Here is a 23,180-nt window from a genome sequence, read left to right as displayed (position 1 = left end):
ATGATGATGATGAACTGCAGAATATAATCTGTGGGGCCTTTCAAATATGGGTTCGGTTAATTCAAATGTGGGATACTGACTGTTTAAACCTCAATCTGAATGTAATATTATTATTATTACGGTCTATTTCACTTGATAGTGCAAGCAGGTCTTGCCAAGTAGGTTGTAACGTATCTAGTTTTCTAATATCCACATATTGAATGAAATTTTAATAAACACAGCACGCAAAGCCATGTGGTTGCGGTCACTATGTGTCGCGGATTCTATCCCCGCGTAGGATAAATATTTGTTTATGACGTAGCACGGCGGTTCAGGTATAGTCAGTAAGAGTCTGACACTACCCATTTCCTCCCCCGAGGGAGTGGGGGTATATGATGACTCACCCGCCTTACCAAAAAAAAATCTAAATATTTGATTGATCCTCGAATGATTGTCTGTAGCCTTTGTGCATGTGACTTGAATGTTTTTAAACGCAGTGCCGGCGTTAGGAGCGGGCATGATGGGGCGATGGCGACAAATTCTGGGGGGCGCCGAGGACTGAAGTTGGAGTCTCTTGCCTCTCCTGGCGCAAACCCTCAGAACTGTGCCCTACGCTAGAGGTGGAATACTTCCAACGCCAAATGTAACCTTAAAGGAAAGATGAAATTCTTAATATAATTTTACTTGGGATCAGCAAAAAAGTAACACTTGATATTGCTTCCCTCAAGTGGGCGCCACAATATTTTAGCCCGGGGTGTCAGTGGCCCTTACGCCGGCACTGTTTAAACAAGCGATACAATGATTAAATTTCTTAATGGGGGAGTTGTTTTTTTTAATGACTTTTTGATTGGTAGAAATAAAATATTTCTTAGTTTAATCCACATTATAGAGACAGTGTGAATGTCCTAAACTGCTACGAGAAAGGCATCGGTGATGCTTGACTTGGTGGGGTACTGCTGTGCCTTGATAGGAAACTGTATTGTTAACGAATGCAATAACTTCTCACATGTATGTGTATTTCTTTATCAATTCTTTATTTATATCTTGCGTGCTGTATTTGCGATTTTATGTATGGATTTCTAGGCAAAGGTGTAGGTTCAATACCAACGCTGGCAAAGTCTAATGTAACATTTTCGAAGTTAAATGTGCTTTCAAAATCAAAATCAAAAGTTTTTATTTCAAATAATTCGTTTTCACACATTCTTGATGTCATTTTGAAAAAGTCAAATTCGTACTAACTTGCTTAATTTTACGATTTCGGGAATATGAATCATTCATTGTAACGAAATACCAACATGAAATCTTTGGTTTCCCCGCAAAAGATATTTTGAAACTAACTGTTGCTGACATAAAGACCGGATATAATTATTGACTAGCTGTTGCCAGCGGCTCCACCTGCTACAAATAAAAAATGATCCCACGGGAACATAAAATCTTGATAAAACTATCCTATGTGTTAATCAAGGTTATAAACTATCTGTGTACCAAGTTTCGTCTAAATCTGTTCAGTGGTTTTTGCGTGAAAGAGGAACAAACATCCATACATACAAACTTTCGTATTTATAATATTAGTAGGATTTGTAGGATACAGGTATTGCAAATTATATTATTAAAACCGTTGAAGTATGAGTTGGAATGGCGACACTGATTCTACAAAGGGGAAATAAATTACCAAAAAAATGGTTACCCATCCAATTTATGACCTTACCATACGTTACTTAACCTTTTTATTTATTTATACAGACAGCAAATATACATCGCCTGTGGCAATTTTAGCTGTCTAGCTTGCACAGTCTATTTCTTATCGTATAGTTGATGTACAACCCGGTGTCAGAGTGTATCCCGCCCGTAGTCCTCTGACGTGACGCAACACACACCTGAAACATTCTCAGGTGTGTCGCGCCTCACGATGTTTTCCTTCACCGTTTTCAGCAAGTGATAATAACATTGTAATACGCACATGAATTTGAAAAGACATGACTGGAATCAAACTTAGGTCTTGGCAGTTCTTTGTCAAAAAGATTCTCGCATATCTTTCTTCTTCCTTGTCGTTACACTCTTGCCAGAGTGGTGGTGGTCGTCACGTCAGGGGTGGTGGCAAGCTTTACAATCCGCCGCCATTCCTCCCTCACTGCAGTTCGCCTTGTGCATTGATGAAGAGGGCCATTGAGGGCAGTATCGCATATCTTTACTTCCTTTAAAAGATATATTTTAACCTGTTAGCCCACTGAACCGGATAGTATGTGTGAGATTGTGTCAGCATTAGAAAAGCCCTATGTTTGTACATTTATAATGGGCGCCCAACGTAACCCATGCGTAATTTGAAAACATACCGGGTTCAATTCGGAGCGGGAATGTTTGCGCGTTTTTTGGTCGAATGGTCAAAACAAAACCCTATTTACTGAGGCTCAACTATGTGTCCGTAATTCCGTCTATTCGTCTGTCTGTCCGTCTGTCTGTCTATCCGTCTGTAAGTTGTCCGACTGTTTGTCTGGTCGTCCGTCTATCTGGACGTCCATCTTTCAACCTGCTGTTCTCATAAACCGTGATAGCTAGACTGTTGAAATCTTCAAAGATGAAGTATTTCTGAAGCCGCTATAACAACAGATACCTACCAAAAAGAGATTGTTGATTGGTGTCAAATATATTTAAGATTAATGTTAAAAGGGTTTTGTTACAAAGGACGAAATAAAATGGTCGCGTTCCCTGAGACTGGTTTTCACAATTTTAATGAATTAACGACTGTCAAAGATCAAAGTGTGGCAGTCAGGACCAAATTGAACACCTATATGATTTAAATACCAGTCAAGTGCAAGTCGGAAAGGTGACACTGAGGGTTCCGACTAAACAGCCTCAAGAAAATCAAAAAGGCAAACAATTGGAGACTTTCAAAGTGATGACCTTTACAACTTTTACTTAAGATTTATATTTTTATTCTTTTGCTTGCTATTATCTCACCAATAGTAATTTACCAACTAGCACAATTCTGGTGACTGACTGCCTTAGTAATTTCCATCTTTTACCCCCGGCGTAAAAACAGGAGTGTTATACTTATAAGCTTGACGTATCCGTCCGTCTGTCTTAGTCTTCACAGCTCCCAAACAGATTGAGAGATTTCTATGTAGTTTGTTTTTTAATACATTTATTTCATTTTCTATTTTTAGACATGTTTCATAAAAGTTGTAGGAAACGAAAGATTTTACAGTTGGGCGTTTTTAAATTTGCAATTTTGCCTTGTTACCCATTACCACGGACCCCTAAGAACAGTTAACACGGACGTGCCCGCACATAATATAGTCCCGTGTGTTTTATTTACGTTACAGAGTCGATTACGTGAGCGGTGCACCAGTGAAAGGCCGGCTGTCGTGCGAAGCGGTTGTGGGTGTGTGTAACAAAATGATATAGGGAAAAATAATAAAACATTTTGGGTCGATATACGTCGCAGCGTTTCGATATATTTTGGTAAGTACTTTTATATTTTTTTAGCTTTTTTTTTAATTATAATTATTAAAAAAAAGTTTTTTTCAAATTTTTTTTAATTGGTTCTGAATAATTAGTTTTTAATTTTGGTAATTACAATTTATTTTTAAGTCAAAGAATCTATTGTGATTAAAATTAAGTATTTTTTAACTGTAATAAGGTTTTTTTGTGAAAGATAGTGTTGCATATTTTTCAACAATTTATTTACTTACATACCAAATAAATAAAAAAATCAAAATCGGTTCATTGTATTAAACAGTAATTTTAAGTAAACCCGACCTTATTACCTGTAAAAAATATTTGCTTTAAAAAAAAAAGATTTTATAAAATACTAGCCTGTAGCCGAGCCTAGTCGTTCAAAGCTTTCTCAGACAGATTCTTTCAAATCCGTTCAGTAGTTTCAGAGATAAGTGCATGCAAACAGACTCTACTACTTTAATTTATTAATATTTTACCTAACAACTTACACCACACTGAATTGCGTAAAATAGAAAGATTTTCCGTGCATAATCAAATTATATAATCGACTTTTATATAATTGGAAGCATTCATATATACATAAATATTTGTTGGAAAATATGTAATAAGACCTTCTTGTTAATTTCTCAATGCTAGGCACAGGAAACTTACAGTATAGGGAAGGTTTGAGCATTGATCACCACGCTAGCTCTCTGCGGGAGATTTCTAGTTCTGATATTTTGGAATCCTGGTTTCCTCACGATGTCTTCGTCTTCCTACACCATTATCTAAGTTTTCTCATGGAACCTGGTCTTCCGCCCCCCTCATCTAGTTCAAGCTACCTTTTAAGGGGCAAAGAGTGTACGTTCGATTGACCGATGATTTAGGTACCATTTTTCTAAAAATGATTATAAATTACTTTGAAACATTCACTTTAATATACTACTAATATTATAAACGTTATAACTAGAATCAAAATCAAATGTATGTAATAGATGTTTGTTCCTCTTTCATGCAAAAACCACTGAACGGATTTAGACGAAACTTGTTACACAGATAGTTTATAACCAGGATTAGCACATAAGTTTTTATCCCGTTTTATTTTCCCGTTGGAGCAGGCGGGCCCGCGGGCAACAGCACAATGTCACCATATTACTTTGTATTTATTAACACGGGCAAACCCGAATGCTAAGACTTAAGTCCTAAAAACCTCAATTGTATTAAGAAATAAAGAAAACAACATAATATTTACATAACTATACCGCAATGTTAAGTGTGTCATTTTGTATGTTTGTGCATATTATTAAATTTGTGAAGGAAAACCTGCGTAAGAATCGGTCTTTTTACGCACCATTGCATCAATGTATTTTGTTATGTCCGTACTAGCTGCTACACGCGGGCCCGCCCGCTGCGAATCGAAAATGACTTTATGGAAACATAAAACACCTATCTACATTGTATTATATGTGTTAATCCTGATTATAAGCTATCTGTGAACCAAGTTTCATATGAATCCATTCAGTGGATTTTGTGTAAAAGAAAAACAAACATACATAAAAAACTTTTGATTTATAATATTAGTAGGATATCACAGTAATCATTACCTGCCGAAAACGATAAAGGAAAATATCGTGATACACCTGTTTACACTCTGACACCAGTTTTTACATCAACCATACGATAAGAATTAGAATGATATCTGTATCCACGGAAAATAGGAAAATTGATGGAAGTGCCAGCACTTTCACTGATTTTAGATGGACAATCTTCAAAAATTCGCCTTAGTAAAACGTTTTTTAACAATTGCCATCTTCCCTTACTTCTTATCATTTGTGTTATATCTACTGTCTTGCATTAAAACTTTCTTTTTGTTCCAGGTTTAATATTTTAGAAGCGACTTCGACTCGAAATGGATTCTAATAATATTTTAGCGGGAGAGAAAATGGAGGAGTATCTGTAAGTATGACCCTCAACAGGTTAAACACTGCGGTTGTTTTGTAGATGGTTAACCATTTATTAGTTAAAATATGGTGATCTGACTAGGATAATGCGAGGATCTGTTCACACATACACTCAGCTTGTGGACAAGTTACACATCTCCTCGCTAACTCTGACGAATCACTCAAATGTATTGAACTGACAAGTCAAAGTCACGTCACTTGTCGAAAGCCCTTTTTACCATCCATTTGAAGTTCCCTTGCCAATTCAATGTTAAATTGTCTAGGCTTCAGATAAAACCGAATATTTTTTCCAGGAAACACATAGAAATGCTAAATGGTAACGATTTGAGCACTTTGAATTTGAACTTTGAAAACCAGATGAATTTGCAACAGCCGGACAAAAACTCCGAAGCGATTGCTGACTTCTACGATGGATCCGTTGTCCTGGTGACCGGGGGAACAGGTTTCGTAGGGAAGGCATTGTTGGAGAAGCTCCTGAGGAGCTGTCCGGGTATAAAGACGATTTATGTCTTGATGAGGCCAAAGAGAGGCTTGACTGTCGATCAGAGGTATAAGGAACTGCTGAAGAATCAGGTACGTTGGGATTTTTAGAGGTTTTTTTGGTTATTGGTGTTGTTTTGGATTCATCTGTGTAAAATATTATTGCCGCACGGAGCCGAGTGTTATAGGTTACCAAGCCAAACCTACTGTGCGCTACAAGTATAACAAGCACTCTAATAATAGAGTCGAGATGTACACATTGTTATCAAAAGATTATGACGTTGCATTTTATTCATATGGGGTGGACAGGGCAAAGATTCAGGACTCTAGCGTGATTTTTATGATCCTTGCAACTATCTTATCCACATTTTTTGTATGTGCCGTCATTCATTTATTTAACTGGCGATTTCGAAAATGTTTTAAAATAATATAATTGTTTAGCCTTATTCCCGAAAAACATCCAAGAAGCAAGCAAAAGAGACCTTCCTAATCACATTGGAAACACAAAAGACTTAAACCTGTTTTACTCAAAAGTGATGTATGCTAGCAATCGCTACTTGTACCTTCTTATCCAGCTCCAAGCTCAATGAGAACCAAGAACCAAACTACCCCAAAGGGACCATTAACCAACCTCCTTTCTACAGGTTTTTGACCGCATCCGGACTCGTTGGCCAGACCGCCTCGGAAAGCTGTACCCCATAACCGGAGATGTATCAGCTCCAAACCTTGGAGTCAGTGCTGAACAGCGGGAACTCCTCGCGAAGGTGACGGCGCTGTTCCATTCAGCTGCCACTGTGAGATTCACGGAACCTCTCCATGCTGCCACAACCCTCAATGTTCAGGGTACAGCGTCGTTACTGAAGCTGGCTGAAGATATGCCCAAGTTAAAGGTGGGTGATACATTAAGGATTGTCTTCTACAATAAGTAATATTGGCAAATCAAAAAAAAAAACATGTGGATTGAATCAGGAGTCCCAGTATCATTACTAAAGAAGTACGTATTTTAAGGCTTCCGTAGCATAAGGTTCCTCAGTTTGTCCGAGTGTCTGTCTTTGTCCTTTTTTCCAAGCTGCATCTTATAAACCGCACCTAATATTTAAACTGTTGAAGTTTTAAAACGTGATTGTACTTACATATTTATTTTGCCGCTGTAACATTAAAAAAAAACGATAAATATTTCAGTGGGCTTGTATACAACAAGCAAGATTAATCACATGTTCATATATACTGGCACGGAAACCTTTGTACGTGAATCAGCTTACATACAAATCCGGAATCAAACTGAAACTTGGGCGGTTCTTTCTTCGCATGTGCTATTCCAATCTCACAACCTTTTCACCCCGAAATATTTGGGGAAAAAGCTATAAGATCATTTCCAAAAGCTCTACAGAACCCTCTTTCACCACCAGGCGCTCGTCCACGTTTCGACGGCATACAGCAATGCGCCGCGGTCTCTGATCGAGGAGCGCGTATATCCCCCTCCTTACGACCCTGACAGCATCGTCAGGTGCACCAAGATGCTACCAGCGGAGACTGTGGAAGTCATCTCCGAGACTTTACAGGTCAGTCCAGAATTACTGATGGTTTTTTGTTCTTTTTCCATTGTTGGAAAAGAGCAAAAGGTCAGTTTAGATCTAAGTGGTAGATACGTCTGTGGGGATAGCCGAGTGGTATAGGTATCAAAAATCAAAATCAAAAGTCATTTATTGTCGTCAATTGACGACCTCCGTGGTCGAGTGGCGTACGCACCGGTTTCGAGGTGCCGCTAGCTCTGAGGTCCCGGGTTCGATCCCCGGTCGGGTCAATGAAAAAAATTACATTTCTACATTTTCCCGGTGTTTGTGGTACCTTCGTTGTATCTGAATTCCATAACACAAGTGCTTTAACAACTAACTTTGGGTTCAGAACAATGTATGTGATGTTGTCCGCATTTATTTATTTATTAAAATTAGGCTACTAAGTACCACTTTTTGAAAGTCAGATTACATTGGACAGAGACTCAATTTCTCCCACCCTTCACCGCTCGTTATTGTATATCGTTGCTGCGATAAACCTGCTGAACATGACGTGTGATAGGTTTGATCCCTGCGTAAGACAAATATTAGTGTGATCCATGAAGAAGGTAAAGGTGCCGTCCGGTTCTGAATTAGCTACGAGCCGCTTTCTTTCTTAGGGGGGATAGGGACCCTTGGGGATGAATAGTGTCAGACTCTAACAACTTCTTTGAGGATTGACCGCTGCCATTGAAAAAAAGCGATATTTTTTTTTTAAACTTAGTGCTTACGACTTTTTACAGGTCAATAAAACCCAAAATTCTTAAGTGATCTTTCTGTCAGTTTTTGATAGTTTTCCTTTAGAATCTTGGTCTTCGGTTGTTCTTCTGAAGTTTTAATTACAACACGAAAAATAAGAAGCACCTTATTATGTCATACATTCGTGCATATGTCTTGAAACATCATCTTCTAACTTTACACTTTTAAAAGTCGCATTTCAAAAGCATTATCATGAGTAATAAAAATACATTTTCATTTTCTGGCGCTTTTCAGCTACGGGTCGTATTTAGCAACATTTTTGAACATGCCTCTTCCTTGCAGGGTGAACATCCTAACCCCTACACTTTGACAAAGGCACTGGCGGAGTCCATAGTGTACAGTCACACGAACCTCCCTGTTTGTATCGTGAGGCCTTCTATAGGTAAGTTACATTATGTATAAGTAATTATTTAAGCTATTATCGCATAAGTGAATCGATCACAGGCTAAGCTAAGATTGACGCGATTGGTCCGATGGGTGACCATCTTTGTCATAACGAGTTCCTCCGTGTTTCGGAAGGCACGTTATATTGTGGGTCCCGGCTGTTATTCCTACATCTTTGACAGTCGTTACAGGTAGTCAGAAGTTTGAAAGTCTGACAACCAGTCTGACTAAGGGGTATCGTGGTGCCCAGGTAACTGGGTTGAGGAGGTCAGATAGGCAGTCGCTCCTTGTAAAACACTGGTACTTAGCTGCATACGGTTAGACTGGAAGCCGACCACAACATAGTTGGGAAAAGGCTAGGACAAGGATGATGAAGTAATTAGCTACTTTTTAACAAAACTATAAAATAAAACGTGTCAAAAAAGTTAAGTAATTGAAACCAATTTACTTTGTAGATGGGATTTCAAAGAGGATTAAAGGCTAATGTGTAAATGCAAGGTGTGAGCTGCCTCTGTAAAAAATCCTATCAAAATTGATCTAGCCGTTTCACAAAACCGAGATGACAAACATACAAACAAACAAATATTTATTAAAAGCAAAGCAAAGCAATAGCGAAAGTTATACGTTAACGTAATGTTACGCTGACTTTGAAAAAAAAACGGTTATTGTCTATTCAATTCATATGACTTAAACTCAGTCAAAACCAAAGTTATTTATAAAACGTGATATCAAGAACCCCTTATAGACAATTAACAACCCTGTAATTACAGTCAACCCCCCGTGAAACAAGAGTATATAGGACATACAGAACTTCTAAAGCCATAATTTCTCACAATGTGCTTTGAGTGACCGAATTCCCATGGCATTCTTTAAAAATTCATTCGCTATCGATCGTCTATGATCGCTTCGTGCTAACAACATAAAATAATCAATAACTGTAATATTTTTTTCAATAACACCAGCCTGTAACTGTCCCACTGCAGGCCTCTCATACAGAGAACGAGCATTGATCACCACGCTTATGAGCTGCCCCACGGTGAGGCGCCATTACCGAAGCTGTTAATAACACCAGCCTGTAACTGTCCCACTGCAGGCCTCTCATACAGAGAACGAGCATTGCTTACCATAATATCGAAATTAGGTCATTAATTATGCTTGAACTGTTAACTTCGAACTCTTGATAACAAAGAAAAGAAAAGTCAACGAGAATGCCAATCTTTGGTTATTATGAGAAACGACATTACGAGAAATTTAATGATCATTGTGTCATGAGAAGGACTGTTAATAGCTGATTAAGAGGCAATGAAAATCATCGAACAATATCTTGGTAATACGAGAAATGATGAAACAGATTAATGGCACCTTACGAAACGTGATCTGAAAGGAACATGGCGGATTTTTTCCATAGATTTCTATGCAACGTCATTATTTTTTGTTCCTTACCCAAAGGTTTAAACGGGACTGTATTATTGTGACAGTTTTATCTGACACTAGACAGAAAGGTTGGGCTATTTTTGGGTTTTTTACCCAAAGGGTCATAAAGGAACTTTATAACTGAAGCTCAACTGTCTGTACGTCTGTCTGCTTGTCCGCCCCACCGTCTCTAGGCGGCATTTCATGAACGGTGATAGCTAGACATTTGAAGTTTTCACAGATGATGTATTCCTGTTTTCGTTATAACTATAAATACAACAAAATATAAGAATTTAATAAATGTTTAGGGTAGCTTACATAGGATGAATATGGTTAGTTTTTCTTTTTTATAGATTGTAAAATAAATTCAGGACAATCCTTGCGCGAGTTTGACTCGCACTACACGGGTTGTTTTTCAGAAATTTCCAATTTATGTACATTATTGTTGTTCAATAGTCCTGCTTTCCATTAAAGGTGTTGTCTCAAACTTACTTTGCTTAGTTTTTTTCGAAGAATAAAGTTCTTTGAAACATGTTTGTCCAGCCTCTATCTACCTGGTAAAAGAGTGTGAATTTAACATAATTATATTTCTCGATATATTAACATTGTAAAACAATATTACATTTGTTTAATAGTTTATTAAAGTATTCATTCATAATACAAGGCACTTGACCTATTCCAAGGGCAGAATACATAGGCACAAATAGGCACAAACCTTATAAGGATAGTACGTGGCATAATTAAAATAATTTGATTATAATCAATGCCAAATTGAGTTAATCATTGATCACTTTAGACAGTCAGTCAACGTTATTTATGACTAGCTGTTGCCTGCGGCTCTGTCTGTGTGGAGTTAGGTTTACAGAGCGCGGTGGTACCTGTTTCCATGGGCGCGCCGGGATAAATTGAGCCTGGATATTGTATCCTGCCCCCTCCGCCTTAAAATCAAAAAACGCTGTTCATTAATTGCGCTATCTGAAAAAGACAGTATTTTATCCAAATGAGAAACAATCCAAAAAAAAAACGCATAAACTTTGATCCCCATTACCACCATATACCATATACCATTACTCCCTTACAGGTTTTTTCCAGTTAAATAGTATGCCTATGTCTTTTCTCAGGCTATATACTAGCTATGTTCCAAATTTCATTACAATCGGTTCAGTAGTTTTGGCTTAAAAGCGAGACAGACGGACAGAGATAGTTTCGCATTTTACAATATTAGTATTAGGTATGAATTTTGAAGATTACAATGAAATAAATCTTCTTATCGTATGGTTGATGTACAACCTTAGGGAGTCGCGGCTAAGCTTGAATGCAAGAGTTGTCGATCATGGGTAAAGCAATGCGTGTTACTGTCAGTTCGTAGATGGGTGACCATCAGAAGCTGGAAATATTGAAATATTCTCTCTCTAGGGCACTATTGAAATATTCTCAGCTGTGATGGTTTCGTCACGAAGGTCTTCTATCATAGTTTTTAGCTAGTGATAATTAATTACTTTTAATTATATATGTATTAATTTCAGGATTGAATCAAGGAATTTATTTTTAGGACAAAAAGAAGTTTTGATTAAAGTAGGTCACATACCCTCCTTTAATCTTTGACTATGGCTCTAATTACAAAGTTTTGACAGTGTTTAATTTTATCAGGTTTCCGTACTAAAAGAGAAAAAGCAAAAACCCTTACTAAGTAAAACTCTGCTGTATATCCGTTTGTGTCTACTGTATCTTATAAACCGTGGTGACTACACAGTTCAAATTATCACAAATAATGTATTCCTGCAGCAGCAACAACAACAACTAAAAGAAGACACAAAAAAAACAGAAACTAAACGTCTTTTACATCAACTGGTACCCCATACAACAAATTTATATTTTAACCATTTAAATAATCCATAAAAAAGATACATAATATACCGGTACGGACCACGTCTTCGCAAGTCCGACTCTCACTTGACAACGCGTTATTTCTAACCTCTGTCTTTAAGGTTGAATTTACTTTGACATTCAATTTCGTTTGACACATGTCATTTTGTATTCTATTGATTTGTAACTGATATGGCGTCGTGTGCCAACTCTATTATATATTTATGGTCCAGTCGTATTTCTTTGAAACATTGGCAGTAAAATAGGCATAAGTTATAACAAGACAAATTACTTTGGTGTGAGTTTGTATTTGTTTGTTGCTTCAAGCTTAAATAGCTGGATCACTTTTGATAGAATTAGAGAGAAATCAAAATAAACGATTGTTTTAATTGAGTTTTTAATCAACTGAACTTTGGAGTTGTTTCTATACATTTATGTTAAAATAAAATAAAAAAATAAGATTCCCGGACAGTTAAAAACTTTCACGCCCACAACTTTTAAACTGGTCGTCTAATTTTTATAAAGCATATTAAAGAACAGTCGCACATAATTAATCTTTGAAACAAAACAAACTTAATTAAAATCGCTCTAACCGTTCGGGAGCTAGGTATAATACAAAAACTACGCAAGTAAAAATTAAAACCCCCTTTTTTGTGTCGGGGTCTAAAAAACGTTCTGCGTTAATACATATTTGAGTTATCGTTATCGTATTATTAAATGATGTAACGGTTTACTCACGCGTATTTATCGGTATCGCCCGACTAGTTTCGGACCCAACTGGAGTCCTTAATCATGGACGCGGCAGGGTCGCAAGTCGACGTCAGTTCAGGCAATCGTTTAAGTAGACCGTTGCATCATTTAATAATGAATCATTTTCACGATAGCTACTATCAAAATATAGTTATTTTATGCTTTTCTCGTTTGCAGTAACTGCAGCTCTTCAAGAACCTTATCCTGGGTGGATAGACAACGTTTATGGTGTTACTGGTGAGTTCTAGGTTTATTTTTAGGGTTCCTTACTCAAAGGGTAAAAACGGTAACCTATGACTTATGCTGGTTGTATGTCCGTCCATTTGTTGTTGGGCTGTATCAACAAAAACCTTTATATCTAGACATTTTTCAAAATTATGTATTTATGGTAAGTACTTTTAGGTTAAGCAACGATTGATACGGCCATGTAATTGATTACGCTTCGAATTTGCACTTATTGAAGGTCAATATACACTGGACATCCCCCATATAATTGACAGGCCTGTTGGTCTAGTGGTGGCCCTGACTGCTATATCGTGGGTTCGATTCCCACCCAAGACAAATGTTTGTGTGATGAGCACAATCATTTGTTTTGTGTCTGTGTGTGATTTATCTATATTTTATAATAAAAGATTAAAAATATGTTTATCAGTTGTCTAGTACTCATTATAAAAGCTTAGTTTGAGACGAGATGATATTTATGACTAGGTGAAAGTAAAATACCCTTCACCAAAATTTAACTACTCCCAGGTTTGATCATGGAGATATCTCGTGGTACCTACCGGTCAGGGTATTGCCGGGAGCGGTACGTCGTGGACCTGGTGCCAGTTGATATGGTCGTCAACTCCTGCATCCTAGCTGCGTGGAGACAAGGAGTTAAGCAGTGAGTAGACCTTACCACCTCAAGTAACATATTATTAGTGTTAAAGATAGACGGAGAAGCTCGTGGCTAAAATACAAAGAACTGTAAACATAAGTTGATCGATTACAAGTTAAGCTATACTTGATACGGTCGGTCCGTGGATGAGTGACCGTCTCGGCTGTTGTTTCCACATATTTGTCACGTATTTGTTCCACACAGTCGTTACAGGTAGTCAAAAGCTAGAAAGTCTGACAACCAGTTTAACCAAGCGGTATCGTGTTGCCCTGGTATTTGGGTTGAGGAGGATACTTAGCTGCATCTATTTAGACTGGAAGCCGACCCCAACATAGTTGGAAAAGGAGGATCTCTCAAATCTATACAATCTTTAGCAAGGATAATGATCACAATTTTATTGAACGATGACTTTGCCCTGAAAGTGTACTTTTGGTACATCCTTTATTGGAAGAAGACTTAGGTGACTATTATTCTACACGTTCTTGTTGACGAATGGATGAGGACGTTCTTTCATTGCAAAAATAGGCTATGCAAGTCACCAGAAGGCACACCAGTGATGCTCACAATAGGCATATTCAAGTTGCTATGTCCCAAATCCTTCGGGATCATATTATATACACGTTCTTGTAAGAGTGACGTTAAATAACCCATCTTCCACTTACCAGACCTGGCCGCTGCCCAGTATACAATGTGACATCGGGATCCATTAACCCCCTGCAGTGGGGCCAGTTCACCAAGCTGTGCGTCAAATGGGCCCTCGAGAATCCCACCAAGTAAGTCCATATTGAACTTGTAGAAACTACTTTAGAATATCGTTAAAAGGTTTTAGGTAATGTATTTTTGTATCATCATAGGAGCATCTTTTCTCTGACAGCTGTCAGTAAGTATGACGATACGAAAGAACTGCTTTACGATGATAAATGAGTATATTTGATGATATCAACCTAATAAATGCGAAAGCTTGCATGGATGTTTGTTACTCTTTCACGCAAAAGCTACTGAACGAGTTTAGACAATTTTTTTATAAATAATAATAAATGCGGACAACATCACATACATTGTTCTGAACCCAAAGTAAGTTGCTAAAGCACTTGTGTTATGGAATTCAGATACAACGAAGGTACCACAAACACCCAGACCCGGGACAATGTAGAAATAAGAAGTTTTACATTGACCCGACCGGGGATCGAACCCGGGACCTCAGAGTTAGCGACACCTTGAAACCGGTGCGTACGCCACTCGACCACGGAGGTCGTCCAAATTAGGTGTTCAGATAGTTTATAACCAAAATAAAACATGAATTAAACACATGGGATACTTTTCACCCTGGTTTTTTATAACTGTGATCGTTTTCGATTAGTATCGACTGGAAACGCTAGCAACAGCTATTATTTAAACATAGTAACAGAATTATTTCTCCCTCAGATACGTCATGTGGTACCCTAACTTCGCGTTCACTGAATCCCGATTCATCAACACGTTCTGGGAGATCACGTGCCACTTCCTGCCAGCCTTCATGTACGACATGCTGCTAAGGGCTCAGGGACGGAAAGCTATGTAAGTACGACTGATACACGAGTGGTATAGGAACTATTCGGTCTGTCCTGACCGTTATCATGGCAGCCAGTTGCTACCATCCAGCTGCTGATGGGTGGCAGGAGCTGGATGCGAGCAGCTGAAGATAGATCTCGATGGCGTGCAATTAGGAGAGCATGATATGTCCAGCAGTGGACGAATATGAGCTGATGATGATGATTCAGTTGCGAGATATGCTATAGTAGGTACCCGCGCGTGTGCTAACACAGCTGCACTCTCTGTTCCCGCACTCTCATAGCGCGATGGATACGACCGGAGAGAGATCACAAGCAGGACAGACCTTGTTACGTATCTTCCGAAATCCGATACTATACCGTGCTGTAGACTTTTAAGCTTTGACTTGGTAGTCCTACGACACTATTATTAACATCCTTTCGTTGCGGGTTCCAAGGCTAACTGTTTTTTTTTTCTGATTGTTTCCCCTGGGACATACCGAGCTTAAGTGTTCAGGTGGTTTCGTTGGTTTTCGTTGTCCTGGCTTGCAGGAGTAGCAATGACGGGCATATTTGGTGGGATAGTCCAAATAAATGCCCTTTCTGAGTATAAGTGTCTTTGTGCATGTCACTTGATAGTTTCTGAAAACCTTCGCAAGATATAATAAATTCCTCACAGTAAGAGTCGTTTGAAATACTCGTATACAATATATTGTGCTTGTATCGTTTTAGTAACACAGCAGCATTTTTTCACACTTTCACCGTGTGAAGGTCAATTTTTTATAAGTTTTTAAATTATTTCTCCACAATATCTCGATCGATCGGCCTTGCAAGTTACATTATTGTTCCAAGTTGCTACACATTCAAACTACACACAATTGTCTTGCCCAAATTGATAATAAGTTGCAACATACCGTTAAATACAAACTTGTGAAGAAATATTTGAAAGTTACTGTTATGGCATATTTAGGGGTCCGTTCGTATATTTTGGATAAATAAAAACGGGACACTATTACTAAGTGTCATGAACCGTTTTGTTTTTCTTTCAAAACGTCTCCCGCATTACAGAATTTAATCCTTACGTCGCGAGCTGTTTCATAAACATTCAAGTCACATGTACAAAGACACCCAGACTCAGGACAAGCATTCGTGGACCACACAAATGCTTGTCCTACGCGAGGATCGAACTCGCGACGAGTCGCGCTGAATACGTTAGGCGTGGTAGCCTCAACCACTCGGCTATCCGTGCAGTTAAAAATTATTTATCAAATTTTCCTTCTCCACAGAATGATGAAACTGGCACGCCGTTTCAAAATGGCCGCCGCAACTGGGGAATACTTTGCCAATCACGAATGGCAGTTTGGCATATCGGAGCTGACGGCTTTACACAGTGATGCCAATGTTGCCAGTGACTCTGGCGCCTTTCCTCATTGGCCAGCTGACTTCGATTGGGACTCGTATATCGGAGCTTATATGTTTGGCATCAGGCGTTATATTTTAAAGGACACAGCTGATTCTCTGCCAGTAGCCAGGACTAAATTACGAAGGTGAGTAGGGCTTTAAATCTGCCTATTTTATTTTCAACTGCCTTTTTCCGTAATCAAATCTTGAGAGTTAAATTTCACCTACTTCCTGGATTCCAATCGAGCTGAAATTTTGCATGCTATACTTGCATGCATGCTTAAGTATCATGATCATGCTGTTCTGATGCTGGAGCTGGAAGGTGGAGATAGAAGCACCACTTAAAAATGTCACAACCCCATCGAGTTTGGCCTCGTTGGATTTGTTTCCACGAGTAAATTGGTTACAAAAGAAGGAAGCTAAAAGCCATGTTTTTTTTAACCTACTTGCAAAAAGAGAAGGTTCTCAATTTGTCTGCTATTTTTTCACCTTTCTTACCTCATAACTTCGGGCTGGATAAACCGATTTTCTTGATTCTTTTTTTATCAAATTTTAAAATTATTTATCTTGTTTTCGTCTTATTTTATGTTGGCACTAAAAAGCATTTCGTTTTTTGTGTTTCCAGATTATATTGGGTGCATAAATTATTCCAGGCGGCAACAGGATATTATTTATTTAGACTCGTTGCCGGTCGTCTACGGTAAAATAAACAAGTTTATTTTAACCATACTTTTATACAAAATGACTAATTGAATGTACAATTTCTGAGAGATTTTTTTGAACATTGATCACAACGGTAGTTCACTGCGGGTTACCTACAGAATCGATATTTTTTCGCATTGTACTGAATCTTAATCTCCTTATCGTATGGTTGATGTACAACCTGGTGTCAGAGTGTAACCCGCCCGTAGTTCTCTGACGTGACGCAACACACCCTTGAAACATTCTCAGGTGTTTAAGTGTCTTCATATTCGTCTTCATCGCTTTAAGCAAGTGATAATTACTTCGTAAAAGCACATAAATTCAAAAAGTCATGGGTACCTAGTACACATTTAATTTGCCGTTGCTTTCCGAATTATAAATGGTTTCCTAGTTGTCACTTTAAAAGATAATTAGCCTCCATTCGAAAGACTTTCTAGGTCATTAAGACCCTTAATTTTTTTATGCCTGTCATTACTAATTTGACAGCAGTTTGAAATGGGTTTAAAGTCATACAAGTCTAAAGAGGTTGGTAACACTCATTGCATCAAAAATAAAACATTCTGTAAATCTTTCTTTATTGTAACGTTGATTAGTCATAATGTATAGATTGTTAATTAGGAAATTAATTAGAGCGGGTTCTTATTGTCTAAAAATATAGAAATATGACTGAGCATTATCCATCTTAAAATCAAAATTTAAATAAAACCAAAAGACTCTGTATCTGTTAATTTCTATGGTTTTCAAAGGACTTTTCAAAAGGGACCTATTCTTAAAATTCATGAATTCGATTTTTAATTGATTCTCTTTTTTAATATTAAGGGTGTTATTATTAAACTTGAATTCTGTTTTCAATGCTTCATGTGTCAGAGTCTTCTACACATTTCTTGAAGGGACCAAATATTTTTATAAGATTCTTCTCTGTAAGTCTATTATACAGGATGTAATTTTATATTTAGGTCTTATTTTTTTTTCTTATTAATTTTGGAAATATTTTTGGAAAATGCTCAGTCCTTTTTCTATTATCTTCAAGGTTATGTGTAGTGCATATATCTATTCTGTATATCTTAATAATATATTATGTCTACATTCAGCCTTACCTAAGTACCTGTTTGAGCTAAAAATAAAAGATAAACATTTAATACCAAATAAATATAAGAAAATAAAATGGCGTCACAATATAAATATTTTGAGCAAATTATGAAATATTAAGTTATTATTAACAAAAAAGCCTTTTGATGTAAGCTTTAAATATTATAATATATCTTATCACTGCAATATTTTTTAAACCATATTGTCTGAATAGATTATTTCCTTTGCCATATTTTTTATAATCTGTACCTGTCAATTTAAGCGGGAAATACTCATAATTTTATCGACTGTGTGATAAATAAAATCAATATAATTATAAAAAATATCATTGCAACAAATGCACATATTATTATATCTACATATCTTAATATTATTAAATATAGCATAAGCATATTTTTAATGATCTATAAATAAAAGCGACGTTTCTGCGGCAAAATATATATTTGTCTTTTATTTTTTGACATACCTATTACATATTATATACCATTTTAAAATATCCAACTATTTCCTACAAGCTAGGAATACCTACATAGAGGAGCAGTGATCACAAATCAAATCTTATTAAACCGTAATGTTACATTGGTGGTAAATTATAACTAGGGTCACAGCTCATTATGGACCCTGTCGGGCACAGCAAAAGTAGGAGGGAGGAGGACAATGCTATTTATTAAGTAAAATTATATACCACACTGGCTTAAATTTTGTTGGCCCTAAAGTACATCCCTCAGGAATACCCCTAGTATTTCAAGTTGTTATAATGAGAAAAAGGTAATTATAATGTCTTTCTTTACGTTGGTTTATTTATTTTTACTAGCAATTGGAATTAGTCTTTAAAACAGTGTTTTGTGTGAAAGTGATGCTGGCTAACCTTGTCATACGCCTTTTGATGGTCTACAGATTTTTCTTTGTAGATATTTTATCTAAAAGTATGACATATACATAGTTGGGCATGCGGTTTTATTCTCCTAATGTTTCTCTTATCGTAATAAACATTAATCTCAGGCAACGTTATTAATAATTTCAAAAATTGCTGCAACAAAGAAAATTTTAGTGTTATCTATTCGTATGGATAAAGGTGTGAAACATATACAGGAATATTTACTAGATGCGGTAAACTTCATTCTACCGGGGTTGTTTTTGGGCTTTACCCAAGTGCACACAAAAATAACATCAAATCGGTCCATCTATTTAGGAGGAGTCCCGTGACATATACACACTAGACAAATAACAATGAAAGAAAAACTCAATTTTATTTACAATTTTTTTTATTCAATAATGTTTTATACAAAAATCGTTATTCAATAACATTCCTTATATCTATTAACTTAAAGCTTATATTTGTAAGCAGTTAACAGAATAGCCTACACCTTTTAATTTACACATATTGTAGGTAATCATAATATTCCACAACTTTATACAGCGCCATCTAGTATTCTTTACGAAAGTTACTATGAAAATAGGTAAAGAGATTAACTAATTACTAGACTCAGTCCTAGAGATACCTAATTTCTAATTTAGCTAAAATATAAATGTACATAGGGTCCGCCTCAAGAAAGAATATAATTGTTCTAGAATGACAATTTACATTACAAAAAAACTTAAGAAATATTGAGCAAAATTTACACAAAATCTTTCAATAATTACGACACAAATCGTCATCTTTTTATTGATCAACAATTATTTGAAAGAAAATGGCGGACAGACAAACATTTTAGTGCTTTACTCTTTCCTAATCCTAGGGTAGAACACATATAAAATCTACCCTATCTCTATCTTTCCAAAGTATAAGAGAGAGACCGAAATGAGACAAAGCTGAGTCTTAAAATTTATAATACAATCTAGGCATCCATAGCAATGACGGTTGGAGATTCATTAGAATCCGCGAGAACGGTTGTGGATGTAGACATGAAGCCGCTCAACCAGTATAAGATGAGCCCCCAGAAGAGACAGCGGACGATCACGTCTACCCAGTACATACTGAAATAGAAAATAAATTTGGTTATCAGAAATGATTAGGTATTAGAAGCAATAAAAGTGATGGAGCACAAAATAGGCTACGGAAATGCAAATGAAAATCATTTACTAAAACCGAAATAAGGTTCAGATTATAGAGTTTTTCAGAGATCATTTGATAAGGCATTCGTCCTGCTGTGGATTGAAATGGTGAAACCTACGAAATATTACCAAAGAGATATTATAAGCAAGATTTGTAAACCCCATTAGGGTCGATGCCTGCCGGGCCAGTAGGGTTTTATAGGTTATCCCAGTACACATACAAAAGTTAAACGCATAATGGTTGGGTTTTAGTCAGTGAAATCCTGACACTCCCACCTGCTCAATGCAAAGCGGAATGGCTTTTAATGATTTCTTATCCGGATAAAAAGGGCCTAAAAGGGGTCCCTGTATCTTAAAGTCCATACAATTTTTAACCCAACCTAATTGATGATTTCTCTGCGCTGAGAAGACGATGAAGATGGCAATAGCAACATTATTGAGTCAAGGAATTTAATTTTGTGTCGCGCGGGCTTTGAGAAACTTTCCAATCACGTGCAAAAAGACACAAATGCTTTAAGTCCTACGCGGGGATTAAACCCGCGACGGCAATCCGTGCAGTCATACATGAGAATACTTACACTTTCATATGTCTCCGTGCAGCCGGTAACGTGTCATCGTACTCCTTGAGAATGAACACTCGAGCCGCTCTGATGCAGTCCTCGAAGTATTTGGAGATGTCCAGGCCTGGGCAAAGTGGGGAACGATGATTATACAAGCGACATTTTTAAATGAGCCTTTTGAAAATCAGGCCCAGACGACTAAGAACAAGCATTCGCCTCTCTAACTAAGTGTCATCGGTATACTCATCATCGGCATTATCATTCTACCCTTTTCCCAATTATGTTGGTGTCGGTTTCCAGTCTAACGGGATTCAGCTTAGTACCAGTGTTTAAAAAGGAGCGACTGCCTATCTGACTTCGTCAACCTATTTACCTGGGCAAAACGATACCCCTTGTGTAGACTGGTCAAAGATGTATGAATAACAACCGGAACCCACAATTTAAAGTGCCTTCCGAAACACGGAGGAACTCGTTATGACAAAGATGGTCACCCATCTACGGACCAACCGCGTCAAGCGTAGCGTAACCTGTGATCGATTCACTTATGCGGTTATTGCTTAGCCACGAGCTCCTCCCTATTTAAAATTATGTCTAAATATTTGTTTTTTGCAGACTAATTTCTAGCCAAAACCGACCCCAACATAATTGGGAAATGGCTTGGATGGTAATGAAATAGTCACTTACCAACTGCATCGACCTTATAGTCTCTTCTCTCTCTTGGGTTGAGAGTCTGTCTGACTGTCTGAGCGATGTCAGACTTGAAGTCCCATTGGTTGTTGGTGTAGTACTCAAATACTTCGAAACCTTTAGTGATACGCTTTTGGACGCGGACTAGCCTGTAACAAGAAGAAAATTGGAATTAGCAGGTTCGATCCCAACGCGGGCAGACACCTATATGACTTTTTCAAATAATTATATGTACTTTTTTAATTATTTTACGATACAACTGGCAAACGGTGATAGAAAACATCGTAAGGAAACCTGGATTCCAAATATTGGAATTTGAAATCGCCCGCAGTGAGCTAGCGTGGTGATCAATGCTGTAATCATCCCTTTCCCTTTGAGAGGCATGTGCCCAGCAGTGGGACATCTTTAGTCTAGTATAATGACACTAATATTATAGAAGGTAAATGTATGTGCGTACGTTTGTTACGTATAAAAACCTTAAAAGCTCTAGATTTCAATGAAATTTTGAATGGTGGTAGCTGACACTTTGGTTTTGACTTTTGACTCTTCAAACTTCGTTCAAAAGTAAGGTTTTCAGCTATAACCGACAACAGCTAGTTACATATATTATAAAGAAGAATACAAATACTTACACAGGCTTATATCCTAGGCAGAAGAGAAGAGTGTCGATAATAAAGGCGGGGATCCAGTGGAAGAAGAAAACACAGATGTTGTGATACAGTCGCGAGTGCTTCATCGAACCGCCAGGGTACCTGGTAGAAGAATTAGATTTAAATTCCTAATCAACATTTATTTATAAACCAACATACTAGCATTAACAATCATAAACCGTCACAACAGATTTTCTTCAATAAAATGCTTCATATCCTATTCCCACCCAGGTCAACTGTTTAGGTGATAAACACGGCCATTTATTCTGTATCTGGGTGTAATTTATTTATAATATGTATGTATTTAGAAATATATTTATAAGTATGTTTATCAGTTGTCTAGTACATTTATTACAAGCATTGAGACTAGATAGCGCAGTGAGAAAGTTGTAGAATATTACATTATATGTAATTTACGTGTCACGTTGTTTGTCCACGTTAAACTCCTAAACTGCTAAACCCATTTTGATCAAATTTGCTACTTAATCTAACTGGAAAAGTAGGATAGCTTACATATCAATCCATAGTCCATTATTTCTTTCATCAAGAATCTAAGGGACTACGTGGACGAAGTCGCACTCAATAGCTAGTAATATATGAATTTAAGGAATGACTTACCAAACAACTCCGTTAAGAGGGACTCTGTTCATGATGATCTCTCTACCGGCGTCGATCATCTCAGACCACGTGACCTTGATCTCAGCTGATGATGTGAAGTTGATGATGTTGGACTTGGTGTCACTGTCAATGAAATACTTAATTAAAAACAGTTTGATAATGTAAGAAAGAGGCGGCACGGACTGGACGCGGATTGCGGAGGGCCAAGAGTTGTGGTGCACCTTGGGGGAGATATTTTTGATTGATTAACTGAAGCCTAGTTTTAGAAAATCAAACAAAAGGAATAATTAACAGATATACAAAAATCTAAAAACCCACGTTTTTAAATGTCACTACTACTATAAGTATGTTTATCAGTGGTCCAGTACTCATAATACAAGCTTTGCTTAGTTCGACACTAGATGGCGTTGTATTTAAGTTGTAGAATAA

At 37.2% G+C, this 23,180-nt stretch overlaps 2 protein-coding genes across 2 annotated transcripts in view; one reads left to right on the top strand and one right to left on the bottom strand.

The window, feature by feature from the left end:
- The first annotated feature begins 3,156 nt into the window (after positions 1–3,156).
- Positions 3,157–17,304, top strand: LOC113502556 (putative fatty acyl-CoA reductase CG5065). The gene is made up of 12 exons (XM_026884171.1): positions 3,157–3,441; positions 5,295–5,373; positions 5,672–5,951; positions 6,503–6,748; positions 7,268–7,420; positions 8,453–8,552; positions 12,761–12,820; positions 13,334–13,466; positions 14,126–14,233; positions 14,886–15,017; positions 16,276–16,536; positions 17,016–17,304. Exons 2-12 carry the CDS (start codon positions 5,327–5,329, stop codon positions 17,092–17,094), a joined length of 1,599 nt encoding a protein of 532 aa, XP_026739972.1. The 5' UTR covers positions 3,157–3,441; positions 5,295–5,326; the 3' UTR covers positions 17,095–17,304.
- A 2,715-nt stretch (positions 17,305–20,019) lies between these two features.
- The window catches only part of LOC113502720 (putative fatty acyl-CoA reductase CG5065), an 11,094-nt gene continuing 7,933 nt past the window's right edge, over positions 20,020–23,180 (bottom strand). The window contains exons 9-13 of the mRNA XM_026884371.1: positions 22,752–22,874; positions 22,116–22,235; positions 21,481–21,632; positions 20,815–20,920; positions 20,020–20,158 (exon numbers count right to left, since the gene is read on the bottom strand). Of these exons, the coding sequence (XP_026740172.1) occupies positions 20,020–20,158; positions 20,815–20,920; positions 21,481–21,632; positions 22,116–22,235; positions 22,752–22,874 (640 nt within the window). The remainder of the gene's footprint in view (positions 20,159–20,814; positions 20,921–21,480; positions 21,633–22,115; positions 22,236–22,751; positions 22,875–23,180) is intronic.

Source organism: Trichoplusia ni, chromosome 17, assembly GCF_003590095.1.
Source record: "Trichoplusia ni isolate ovarian cell line Hi5 chromosome 17, tn1, whole genome shotgun sequence".
Lineage (NCBI taxonomy): Eukaryota > Metazoa > Arthropoda > Insecta > Lepidoptera > Noctuidae > Trichoplusia > Trichoplusia ni.
This window is presented reverse-complemented; position numbering and strand designations above follow the sequence as displayed.

Excerpts from the sequence above, each read along its gene's own strand:
- LOC113502556 (XM_026884171.1), top strand. The coding sequence starts at position 5,327 with ATGGATTCTAATAATATTTTAGCGGGAGAGAAAATGGAGGAGTATCT. Across the intron at positions 7,421-8,452 it reads TCATCTCCGAGACTTTACAG|GGTGAACATCCTAACCCCTA; the intron begins GTCAGTCCAGAA and ends TCTTCCTTGCAG. Across the intron at positions 13,467-14,125 it reads TGGAGACAAGGAGTTAAGCA|ACCTGGCCGCTGCCCAGTAT; the intron begins GTGAGTAGACCT and ends TCCACTTACCAG.